This window comes from Eurosta solidaginis, chromosome 1 (genome assembly GCF_040869045.1).
Source record: "Eurosta solidaginis isolate ZX-2024a chromosome 1, ASM4086904v1, whole genome shotgun sequence".
Lineage (NCBI taxonomy): Eukaryota > Metazoa > Arthropoda > Insecta > Diptera > Tephritidae > Eurosta > Eurosta solidaginis.
In genome coordinates this window covers 335,664,097-335,677,581 of record NC_090319.1, presented here as the reverse complement: position 1 = coordinate 335,677,581, position 13,485 = coordinate 335,664,097, and the positions used below count along the sequence as shown (strand labels likewise).

General features: G+C 39.2%; 2 protein-coding genes across 3 annotated transcripts in view; one reads left to right on the top strand and one right to left on the bottom strand.

The window, feature by feature from the left end:
- Positions 1-13,485, bottom strand: part of LOC137237886 (tubulin beta-4B chain-like) — a 383,187-nt gene that overhangs the window by 292,097 nt on the left and 77,605 nt on the right. The gene's annotated exons all lie outside the window — the stretch shown is intronic.
- LOC137237885 (uncharacterized) lies at positions 101-5,545 on the top strand. The gene is made up of 2 exons (XM_067762230.1): positions 101-5,435; positions 5,526-5,545. The coding sequence occupies exon 1, from the start codon at positions 2,495-2,497 to the stop codon at positions 3,272-3,274; it is 780 nt and encodes a 259-aa protein (XP_067618331.1). The 5' UTR covers positions 101-2,494; the 3' UTR covers positions 3,275-5,435; positions 5,526-5,545.

The following is a 13,485-nucleotide window of genomic DNA, read 5'->3' as shown; positions in this document are numbered from 1 at the left end:
AACATCATATTTAATACATAATAACTGCATAGCCTACTAAGGCTGTTGAGCGCTCACTAGCATGCATTTGCCTAATAACAAGCGTACATTCATATTTACATATGTATGCCTATCCCTATGTGCATACAAAGCGAATGCAAGTTCAATGCCAGCAGCATCATACGATTCTACCGCTACGCAGTCAATTGTTACAGTCCACTTATTTGTTTCAATATTTTCTATTATTTTATTTTTTCTTGATTTCATTGTTCTCTAATTTCCTTTGTTAAACTCTTTATATATGTAATTTATTTAATAAGTCAATATACACCTTTTTGGCAATTGAAATATTAAAGTAAAGGCAGTCAATTTTTGTGCTCATATGCATACCGACGCGATATTACCGTCGGTAAATCAATAAAAAGTTAAAGTCAACTGAAAATACTAAGAGTTTTATTTAAACGGACTTAGTGAAATCGGTTGCTGGAAATTAGCACACGGGCTAATTAGTATTGTGTTTATCGTTCGTTACCATAAAAAAAATTTGGTTCTTACGAGCCGGATCGTGCGGGTTCCGGTCTCTAATATCGATATTTGAAAACTGATTCGCGTGGGAATCAATCAAGTGCGAACGATAAAAAATAACAAAAACTGTGTATTTGCAAAAAATTAAATATTTCATTTGCAAATCATCATTTAAAAGCTTGTGAATCGAATCAATCCAAACTTAATCGGTTATATCAAAAAACTACAGATATAGTGTATTTGAGGAAAAAATTAAACATTTCATTTTGGATCAAATTATCTAAAAACTAAACTGTGAAAGTGGCGATACTTTCTTATATTTAAATCATAAAACAAATACAAAAGCTGTGTCTTTTATTTGAGAAAAAGTTCACATTTCATTTGTGAATACGTCGTTCATTTGCAAAACAGCAAAATCATTTGAAACCTTGTAAAATAAATATAAAAAAAGCTAGCTGCTTAAAATTGTGAAAGTGGGGAAAAAGTCTTATCTATGGAGATAAAATAGTACAACAATAATTCAATAGCTCATTTTTATATCAAAACGAAAAAAAGTTAAGACGTTGAAACATAGAGTCGTTCATTTGAAAAAAAAAATAACTAACTGCAAATAGTGAAATACCTACTTGAAATTTTTATAAAATGTTTAAATTTAAATTAACAAAATGAATGTTTTGACGAGAAGGCGTGGTTGGGCTAAGGCAACCATATCCCGTGCATATGATGCAGCTCAAAATTTTGAGGAGACAGTCAACGCGGAGATCTTGGCAAATCGCTTACAAAAGCTAGAGCTAAGTTTTAGTGAGTTGTCTGAATTGAGCAAGCAGCTCTACGAATACGAGGATCAAGAAGGTTTCGTAGATCCAGTAGACGACATACTGGACTACGAGGATAAGTATTTTACGGCTCATGCATTGCTGTCTACCGCACTGAAAGGCAAGACTCGAGACCTACCATGTGCGTCGAATGAAGATTCGATCAACAAATTGGCTGGTCAACAAGCTGCTTTCCTCGAACACTTAAATGAAACACAAAATATTTCGAATATCCACGTACCAAAAATCCAAGTACCAACGTTCTCCGGTAGTTATCAAGATTGGCCCTCGTTCAGGGGTTTATTTACGGGTGCCATCGATCAAAAGAATAATCTAACACCGACAGAAAAATTTCATTATTTGAACTCCTACCTAGCGGGAAATGCCTTGCAGCTGGTGAAGCATTTGGCGCTGACAGATGCAAATTATTTGGAGGCATGGGATCGTCTGACACAGCGGTATGATCGTAAACCGCTTATCGTACGATCGTCTATTCAATCCTTTTTATCTCTTCCTACTTGCCACACTTAATGCTCTCAACTCCAACCAACGTGATACATGGCTTATCCACATACTTTTGGGCAAGGTGGATGACGAAACAAAGAAGGATTGGGCAGAATCCAGCGACGCTATAACGGAACGGACATTTGAAGAGTTGCTGTAATTTTTAGTTCGCCGATGTGATTCCCTGGAATCATGCCAACCTAGTACTCATTCAACAGGTCGGCGGGCTGCCGTAGCACATTTTGCAAATTCATCAAAAGTGAAGCACAATAATCTGTGTGTAATGCACAGATGTACACACCCTAACTCATTGCCCTAAGATTAAAGCACTTGATGTTAATGCCAGACGAGTGACTGTGAAAAATAAGAAATTGTGCTTTAATTGCCTAGGTAGCTCCCACCAGTTTAACAAGTGTTTGAGCTCTCTGAAATGCCGTGTTTGTTCTTCCGCCCATCATACCTTATTACATTTTGAAAACAATGCCAAGCCCAAAGATTTAGAAAGACAAAGTGTAGCCAATGTTGAAAATGCAACAAGTAGCAAAAATAGTGCAGTTCAACCTATTGTGAGTAATCATATAATTCAAAAGGTCAAAATCTCGTCGCAAACAACTTTACCTACCGTTCTTGCTAGGGTGAGTGATATATGGGGAACTGTGGTAAATTGTCGAATGCTGATTGAGACTGGGTCAACAGCTTCATTCGTTACAGAAGCATTTGTTCAGTTGGTAGGCGTAGAGCGCAAACATGCCCATGTTCCAATTGTAGGGCTATCGTCGAAAAGCGTCGGCAATACTCGAGGTCGTGTAGTTCTTACACTACTCTCTGCAAATAACGAAAATAATGTTGAGGTTGAAGCGCTTATTCTTCTGAAGCTGACTTCAATACTACCACCTCCATCAATTCATTTATGCGAGCAAACCCGTAAGCAAATAAATCAATTATCATTAGCAGATCCAACTTTCGGAATTCCTGGTCCAATCGACATGATTCTTGGTTCTGATCAACTTTGGAAGATTTTAACGGGTGAAAAGATACAATTAAACAATCAAACTTTGACTGCTTTAAATAGTTCATTCGGTTGGGTAATCACTGGGTCATGTTTATCTGAGGCAGTGTGTCCAAGTCAGGTGTCAATAAATCACGCGTTGGAAGATGTAGATTACCTGGTTCGATCACTTTTAGAAATGAATAGTTTACAATCATCGAAGAGTAAAATCACCGATCACGATCCGGTAGAAAAGTATTTTTCTTCAACAGTGCAACGAGCTGAGAATGGGACATATGTGGTCAAATATCCATTTAAAGCCGATATCAAACCCATCGATGACACTTTGCCGCAAGCTATTTCACGCCTTAATAGTATGGATGCCAAACTGCAACGTCAGCCTGCGCTAAAACAACAATACACAGCATTTCTAAATGAATATCTTGAGTTGGGACACATTTGATTCCAGAGCAGCAGACTTCAAAACGTTTTTTTTTAGCACATCATCACGTAATTAAGGCTGACAGTTCAACAACCAAATGCCGGGTAGTTTTTGATGGTTCGCTTAAAGATTTCTCTGGGTATTCATTGAATGATCGGTTACATATTGGTCCACCGATTCAACGCGATTTGTTTGGTGTCTTTTTACGTTTCCGCCAGCATCGGTACGTGTTCGCAACCGATATTGAGAAAATGTTCCGCGGCAAAAGGTGCATCCAGAACAAACTGATTATTAACGCATTGTACTGAGGCATGATTGCTAACTCTTACTTATGGGCTTGCGCCGTCTCCTTTTCTGGCTGTGAGAGTTTTAAAACAAATTGGCGAAGACTACAAAGCAGAATATCCCAATGCTTTACGCGTTCTTGAACACGATTCATGCGTAGATGATATACCCACTGGATGCGACACCGTCGAAGATCTGATAGCTCTGAAGAACGAACTTATAGAACTCTTATCAAAAGCTAATTTAAACTTGAGAAAGTGGAGCTCAAATTGTTGGCCTCTGTTTGAAACGTTACCAAAAACAATCTGCGAATTTAATCCAATTGCCATACACTCTCAAACATCTGAAACATCTGTAAAAATTCTGGGGCTACATTGGAGTCCGTCTAGCGATCAGCTATTTTTGAATATTGGTGGTCCTGTAATTGAGCCGAAACCAACGAAGCGAATGGTGTTGTCAGAAACTTCGAAGATTAACGATCCATTAGGTATGGTTGCACCTATTGTGGTTATTTTTAAAGTTTTATTCCAAGAGTCCTGGTGCTACGGCCTTGGTTGGGATGACGCACTACCGGAGGCCTTATGCAAACGATGGTGCAATTATATAGGGGAGCTCCATCATTAAAAACAATTACAGATACCACGATAAATTTCATATCCTTCAAAGCCTGTGGAACTTCTTGGATTTTCAAATGCATCAACCGTGGCATGCGCGGCTGTTGTATACTGTCCCGTGCACACTGAAGGCTCCTACGTCATAAAATTGATAGCAGCAAAAACGCGTGTGGCGCCGCTGAAACCAATATCGGTTCCAAGGCTTGAATTGTACGCCGCATTGTTGCTAACGAAGCTGATTACTCTCGTCAAGGAGTCGTTAACTTTAACAATCTCAAATATTGTTTGTTGGACGGATTCGGAGATAGTTCTTCATTGGCTTTCCGCTCCACCGAGGAAATGGGCTACGTTTGTTAGCAACAGAACCGCAGAAATTTTAGACGTAATTCCTAGAAGCCAATGGAGACATGTTCGATCCGAAGACAACCCTGCTGAATGTGCCTCTCGTGGTATTCTACCTACAGAGCTAATTGAGCATACGCTTTGGTGTACAGGGCCCAGCTGGTTAGCACTCCCTGAAACATCGTGGCCTTCTAATATTAAATTCAATATATCTTCATCGAACCCATTGGTACTCGTAGAGGAAAATCATAAGGCGGCGATAGTATTATGTGCCAACGAAACTGATAATCCGCTGTTGTTGCTAAGCTCAAAAATATCTTCTTGGTGGCGATTGACACGTATAGTCGCATATTGCATAAGATTTATCAACAAAGCACGTCGTCGTTGAGAGGGTTACAGTGACTCGTTTTTATCTACCTACGAGCTCCAACAAGCTAGAATCCAATTACTGAAAGACGTGCAAGCTCATGCATTCTTTAAAGACATTGATCAATTACAAAATTTACAACAACTACTTTGCAAATATACGCTAATCCGGTATTCACCATTCATAGACGAATCAGGTGTACTTCGGGTTGGTGGTCGCATAAAACATGCAGATATAAATTACAATATAAAGTTTCCGATCCTACTACATAAAGACGCCAAAAGTTCGCTACTCATCGTAAGACATACGCACGAAATCAATATGCACGCAGGTGTCGAAGCGACGTTCGCTCTTGTTCGTCAACAATTTTGAATTTTGGGCTGCAGAAACTTAGTAAGGAAGGTCATATTTGGCTGCAAAACATGTTTCTTGCGAAGAAGTGCAACCAGCACTCAACTTATGGGTAATCTGCCATCAGCAAGAGTTCAGCCCAGTCGGTGTTTTCTACATTGCGGACTTGACTACGCTGGCCCTGTACGCATAAAGTATTCAAAAACGCGAAATCCAAAAATTGGTAAAGCTTGGTTTGCTATATTCGTCTGTCTGTCTACTAAAGCACTACACATCGAATTGGTGAGTGATTTAACAACCGATGCTTTTTTAGCTTCTTTTCGCAGATTTATTGCACGCCGAGGAAAGCCCAGTGACCTTTATTCCGATAATGGTACCACCTTTCACGGTGCGAAACGAGCTTTAAACGAACTTCAACGGCTCTCAATATTTCATGAAGATCGGGCAGAGGTGGCTCAATCCTTAGCAAACGAAGACGTTAATTGGCATTTCATCCCACCTTCAGCACCACATTTTGGAAGATTGTGGGAAACTGGAGTACGATCTATTAAATTACATTTGAGAAGAGTGATTGGAAACAGCCTACTTACGTTCGAAGAATTCAGCACGGTACTATGTCAAATCGAAGCTATTTTAAATTCACGACTTCTTTGCAGCATTTCTGATACAGATCTCGATCCCCTTACTCCGGCACATTTTTTAATTGGCGAACCGTATACATGTGTGCCTGAGCCATCTGCTTTAACTACAGATTTTAACTTAAAACAAGGCTTTTGGAAACGCTGGCATACTGAGTGCTTAACTTCTTTACAACAGAGGAATAAATGGCAACAGTCCACTACTAATCTTGAAATCGGCAAACTGTTCGTATTGAAAGAACCTAATCTCCCACCATCAAAGCGGATTTTAGGACGTATCGTCGAAGTGCACAAAAGGAGATGATGATCTAGTACGTGTGGTTACCATAAAAACGAGCAAAGGAGAATACAAGCGTCCAATTTCAAAGATAGCGACATTGCCTTTCTGAACGCGTCGTTCAGGGGTGGCGGTATGTTTGGGAACCGCAGACTACTTTGTTCCATCGTAATAACTACTTGGGAACCTCTGCGATATCGTCATACGCCGGAAGTCATTCAACTCCTTCAACATAACATCATATTTAATACATAATAACTGCATAGCCTACTAAAGCTGTTGAGCGCTCACTAGCATGCATTTGCCTAATAACAAGCGTACATTCATATTTACATATGTATGCCTATCCCTATGTGCATACAAAGCGAATGCAAGTTCAATGCCAGCAGCATCATACGATTCTACCGCTACGCAGTCAATTGTTACAGTCCACTTATTTGTTTCAATATTTTCTATTATTTTATTTTTTCTTGATTTCATTGTTCTCTAATTTCCTTTGTTAAACTCTTTACCTATGTAATTTATTTAATAAGTCAATATACACCTTTTTGGCAATTGAAATATTAAAGTAAAGGCAGTCAATTTTTGTGCTCATATGCATACCGACGCGATATTACCGTCGGTAAATCAATAAAAATTTAAAGTCAACTGAAAATACTAAGAGTTTTATTTAAACGGACTTAGTTAAATCGGTTGCTGGAAATTAGCACACGGGATAATTAGTATTGTATTTATCGTTCGTTACCACCATGTTTTCGAGCCTTTTGCTTATATGTGAAGAACCCTAATGGTTTTATTGATGTTTGCCGGGGAACATTCATTCTCGACCATGTGATTCGTGAATTTAGACTCGGGTATAATGTTTGGATTCCGTATTTTTTTTATTGTAATCTCTAATATGTTCTCTGAACCTCGTTCTTATTTGCCGTCCTGTTTGTACTATGTAACTATGCTGGCATCCGCCGTGGCTGCTAAACGGATCCTCTGCGTTAGTGTTAGTTCTAAGTTTTCGCCCTAGATTGTTCTATGTTTTGAATGCTGTGTTAATGTTGTATTTTTAAAGAATTTTGCCAATTTATATGTTGCTTTTCCAGTATATGTCATAGTCGTCCAGTTATTATTTTCCTTTTCATTATTCCTTTTTATACTCAGTTGAGCAGAGCTCACAGAGTATATTAAGTTTGATTGGATAACGGTTGGTTGTACATATATAAAGGAATCGAGATAGATATAGACTTCCATATATCAAAATAATCAGGATCGAAAAAAAATTTGATTGAGCCATGTCCGTCCGTCCGTCCGTCCGTCCGTCCGTCCGTCCGTCCGTCCGTCCGTCCGTTAACACGATAACTTGAGTAAATTTTGAGTTATCTTGATGAAATTTGGTAAGTAGGTTCCTGAGCACTCATCTCAGATCGCTATTTAAAATGAACGATATCGGACTATAACCACGCCCATTTTTTCGATATCGAAAATTTCGAAAAACCGAAAAAGTGCGATAACTCATTACAAAAGACAGATAAAGCGACGAAACTTGGTAGATAGGTTGACGTTATGACGCAGAATAGAAAATTAGTAAGATTTTGGACAATGGGCGTGGCCCCGCCCACTTTTACAAGAAGGTAATTTAAAAGTTTTGCAAGCTGTAATTTGGCAGTCGTTGAAGATATCATGATGAAATTTGGCAGGAACGTTACTACTATTACTCTATATGTGCTAAATAAAAATTAGCAAAATTGGATTAAGAACACGCCCACTTTTTAAAAAAAAAATTTTTTAAATTCAAATTTTAACAAAAAATTTAATATCTTTACTGTATATAAGTAAATTAAGTCAAAATTCAACTCCAGTAATGATATGATGCAACAAAATACAAAAATAAAAGAAAATTTCAAAATGGGCGTGGCTCCGCCCATTTTCATTTAGTTTGTCTAGAATACTTTTATTGCCATAAGTCGAACAAAAATTTACCAATCCTTCTCAAATTTGGTAGGAGCATAGATTCTATGACGGTAACTGTTCTCTGTGAAAATGGGCGAAATCGATGGAAGCCACGCCCAGTTTTTATACACAGTCCACCGTCTGTCCTTCCGCTCGGCCATTAACACAATAACTTGAGCAAAATCCGATATATCTTTACTAAACTTAGCCCACGTACTTACCTGAGCTCACTTTTTCTTGGTATAAAAAATGGGCGAAATCTGACCATAACCACGCCCACTTTATCGATATCGAAAATTACGAAAAATGAAAAAAATGCCATAATTCTATACCAAATACGAAAAAAGGGATGAAACATGGTAACTGGATTGGTTTGTTGACGCAAAATATAACTTTGGAAAAATCTTTGTAAAATGGGTGTGACACCTACCATATTAAGTAGAAGAAAATGAAAAAGTTCTACAAGGCGAAATCAACAGCCCTTGGAATCTTGGCAGGAATACTGTTAGTGGTATTGCATATATAAATAAATTAGCAGTACCCGACAGATGATTTTCTGGATCACCTGGTCCACATTTTGGTGGATATCACGAGAACGCCTTCACATATACATCTAAGGGCCACTCGCTTTTAAAACCCTCATTAATACCTTTAATTTGATATCCATATCGTACAAAAGCATACCAGAGTCACCCCTGTCCCACCCTAATGGCGATATCTCGAAAAGGCGTCCACCTATAGAACTAATGCCCCCTCTCTCTTAAAATGCTCAGTAACACCTTTTCGTTTGATACCCATATCGTACAAACATTCTAGAGTAACCCCTGGCCCACCCTAATGGCGATATCTCGAAAAGGCGTCCACCTATAGACCTAGTGTCCACTCCCTCTTAAAATGCTCAGTAACACCTTTCGTTTGATACCCATATCGTACAAACATTCTAGAGTCACCCCTGGCCCACCCTAATGGCAATATCTCGAAAAGGCGTCCACCTATAGACCTAATGCCCACTCCCTCTTAAAATGCTCAGTAACAGCTTTCGTTTGATACCCATATCGTACAAACATTCTAGAGTCACACCTGGCCCACCCTAATGGCGATATTTCGAAAAGGCGTCCACCTATAGAACTAAGGATTACTCCCTTTTAAAATACTCATTACCACCTTTCATTTGATACCCATATCGTACAAACACATTCTAGAGTCACCCTGGCCCACCCTAATGGCGATATCTCGAAAAGGCGTCCACCTATAGACCTAATGTCCACTCCCTCTTAAAATGCTCAGTAACACCTTTCGTTTGATACCCATATCGTACAAACATTCTAGAGTCACCCCTGGCCCACCCTAATGGCGATATCTCGAAAAGGCGTCCACCTATAGACCTAATGTACACTCCCTCTTAAAATGCTCAGTAACACCTTTCGTTTGATACCCATATCATACAAACATTCTAGAGTCACCCCTGTCCCACCCTAATGGCGATATCTCGAAAAGGCGTCCACCTATAGACCTAATGCCCACTCCCTCTTAAAATGCTCAGTAACACCTTTCGTTTGATACCCATATCGTACAAACATTCTAGAGTCACACCTGGCCCACCCTAATGGCGATATCTCGAAAAGGCGTCCACCTATAGAACTAAGGATTACTCCCTTTTAAAATACTCCTTACCACCTTTCATTTGATACCCATATCGTACAAACACATTCTAGAGTCACCCCTGGCCCACCCTAATGGCGATATCTCGAAAAGGCGTCCACCTATAGACCTAATGCCCACTCCCTCTTAAAATGCTCAGTAACACCTTTCGTTTGATACCCATATCGTACAAACATTCTAGAGTCACCCCTGGCCCACCCTAATGGCGATATCTCGAAAGGGCGTCCACCTATAGACCTAATGCCCACTCCCTCTTAAAATGCTCAGTAACACCTTTCGTTTGATGCACATATCGTACAAACACATTCTAGAGTCACCCCTGGCCCACCCTAATGACGATATCTCGAAAAGGCGTCCACCTATAGACCTCATGCCCACTCCCTCTTAAAATGCTCAGTAACACCTTTCGTTTGATACCCATACCGTACAAACATTCTAGAGTCACCCCTGGCCCACCCTAATGGCGATATCTCGAAAAGGCGTCCACCTATAGACCTAATGCCCACTCCCTCTTAAAATGCTCAGTAACACTTTTCATTTGATTCCCATATCGTACAAACACATTCTAGAGACACCCCTGGTCCACCTTTATGGCGATATCTCGAAACGGCGTCCACCTATGGAACTAAGGATCACTCCTTTTCAAAATACTCATTAACAGCTTTCATTTGATACCCATATCGTACAAACACATTATAGAATCACCCCTGGTCCACCTTAATGGGGACATCTCGAAAAGGCGTCCACCGATAGACCTAAGGCCCACTCCCTCTTAAAATGCTCAGTAACACCTTTCATTTGATACCCATATCGTACAAACAAATTCTAGAGTCAGCCCTGGTCTACCTTTATGGCGATATCCCTAAATGGCGTTCATCCATAGAACTATGGCCTATTCTCTCTTAAAATACTCTTTAATACCTTTCATTTGATACACATGTTATACAACCACATTCCAGGGTTACCCCAGATTGATTTTCCTTATTTTGTCTCCATAGCACTCAACTGAGTATGTTATGTTCGGTTACACCCGAACTTAGCCTTCCTTACTTGTTGGTTCTCCATTTGTCCTTCTGAGCTTATCTACTAGTGCTTTTTTATATTAGTTGTTTGCAGTGATATTATATATGACCTCAAGTTCTCTCTCATATGCCTCTTGTGTAAGAGGTGTTCTTTCAAGTCTATGTACCACGTGCCTTAATGCTGCATTTTTATGCTATTGGGGGTGATTTGAGGTATTATGTATTATTGTGTCGGTGGCCGTTGGCTTTCTATATTTGTCATAGTTAAATCTTTTGGCTTCTTTATCATTATTTATCGTGAGGTCTAGATAGTTGATTCCTCCGTCTTTCTCGGTTTCCATTGTTCGTGGTATTATATATATAGGTAAATTAGCGAAACCTGACAGATGATGTTCTGGGTCACCCTGGTTCACAGTTTGGTCGATATCTCGAAAACTCCTTCACATGTACTACTAGGGCCCACTCCCTTTTAAAACCCTCATTAATACCTTTAATTTGACACCCATATCGTACAAACACATTCTAGAGTCACCCCTGGTCCACTTTTATGGCGATATCTCGAAAAGACGACCACCTATAGAACTAAGGCCCACTCCCTTTTAAAATAATATTTAGTACCTTCCATTTGATAGCCATGTTACACAAAACACATTCCAGGGTTACCCTAGGTTCATTTTCCTACATGGTGATTTTCCATTAATTTGTCTCCAAAGCTCTCAGCAGAGTACGTAATGTTCAGTTACACCCGAACCTAGCCTTTCTTACTTGTTTTGCTTTTATTTATCCAGAATCAGCCCCAACATATCCAATTTACATCCCGGGTGCAATGTTTCCCTACACTACACCAACCATCTTTTCAATTGCAATCTGGAACAAAGACCTCTAAGACGTTTATCTCTCTCGTCCAACTCGTTTTGAAACTACAAGTTTCCTCGGACTCCCGTTAGAGGATATTGCTGACTATTTGTGAGTAATCTCATGTATTGAATGGGATGGAGCACTGTTATAATAACAACGGCTATTCTCGGTTGGTACTTTTTTATACTCAGTTGAGCAGAGCTCACAGAGTATATTAACTTTGATTGCATAACGGTTGGTTGTACAGGTATAAAGGAATCGAGATAGATATAGACTTCCATATATCAAAATCATCAGTATCGAAAAAAATTCGATTGAGCCATGTCCGTCCGTCCGTCCGTCCGTCCGTCTGTCCGTTAACACGATAACTTGAGTGAATTTTGAGGTATCTTAATGAAATTTGGTATGTAGGTTCCTGGGCACTCACCTCAGATCGCTATTTAAAATGAACAATATCGGACAATAACCACGCCCACTTTTTCGATATCGAAAATTTCGAAAAATCGAAAAAGTACCAAATACGCATTAAGCGATGAAACTTGGTAGGTGAGTTGAGCTTATGACGCAGAATAGAAAACTAGTAAAATTTTGGACAACGGGCGTGGCACCGCCCACTTTTAAATGAAGGTAATTTAGAAGTTTTGCAAGCTGTAATTTGGCAGTCGTTGAAGATATCATGATGAAATTTGGCAGGAACGTTACTCTTATTACTGTATGTCTGCTTAATAAAAATTAGCAAAATCGAAGAACGACCACGCCCACTTTTTAAAAATTTTTTTTTTTAATTCAAATTTTAAAAGAAAAGTTAATATCTTTACAGCATATAAGTAAATTATGCCAACATTCAACTCCAGTAATGATATGGTGCAACAAAATACAAAAATAAGAGAAAATTTCAAAATGGGCGTGGCTGCGCCCTTTTTCATTTAATTTGTCTAGGATTCTTTTAATGCCATAAGTCGAACAAAAATTAACCAATCCTTGTGAAATTTGGTAGAGGCTTAGCTCCGAGGACGGTAACAGTTTTCTGTGAAAAAGGGCGAAATCGGTTGAAGCCACGCCCAGTTTTTATACACAGTCGATCGTCTGTCCTTCCGCTCGCCCGTTAACACGATAACTTGAGCAAAAATCGATGTATCTCTACTAAACTCAGTTCACGTACTTATCTGAACTCGCTTTGTATTGGTGTAAAAAATGGCCGAAATCCGACCATGACCACGCCCACTTTTTCGATATCGAAAATTACGAAAAATGAAAAAAATGCGATAATTATATACCAAATACAAAAAAAGGAATGAAACATGGTAATTTTATTGGTCTATTGACGCAAAATATAACTTTAGAAAAAAACTTGGTAAAATGGGTGTGACACCTACCATATTAAGTAGAAGAAAATGAAAAAGTTTTGCAGGGCGAAATCAAAAGCCCTTGGAATTTCGGAAGGAATACTGTACGTGGTATTACATATATAAATAAATTAGCGGTACCCGACAGATGATGTTCTGGATCACCCTGGTCCACATTTTGGTAGATATCTCGAAAACGCCTTCACATATACAACTAAGGGCCACTCCCTTTTAAAACCCTCATTAACACCTTTAATTTGATACCCATAACGTACATACATATTCTAGAGTCACCCCTGGTCCACCTTCATGTCGATATCTCGAAAAGGCGTCCACCTATAGAACTAAGGCCCACGCCCTTTTAAAATACTCATTAACACCTTTCATTTGATACAAACAAATTCTAGAGTCACCCCTGGTCCACTCTTATGGCGATATCTCGAAAAGGAGTCCACCTATAGACCTAAGGCCCACACCCTTTTAAAATACTCATTAACACCTTTCATTTGATACCCATATCGTACAAACA

Bases quoted from the DNA above. Each gene is read 5' to 3' on its own strand.
- LOC137237885 (XM_067762230.1), top strand. From the start codon at position 2,495: ATGCTGATTGAGACTGGGTCAACAGCTTCATTCGTTACAGAAGCATTT.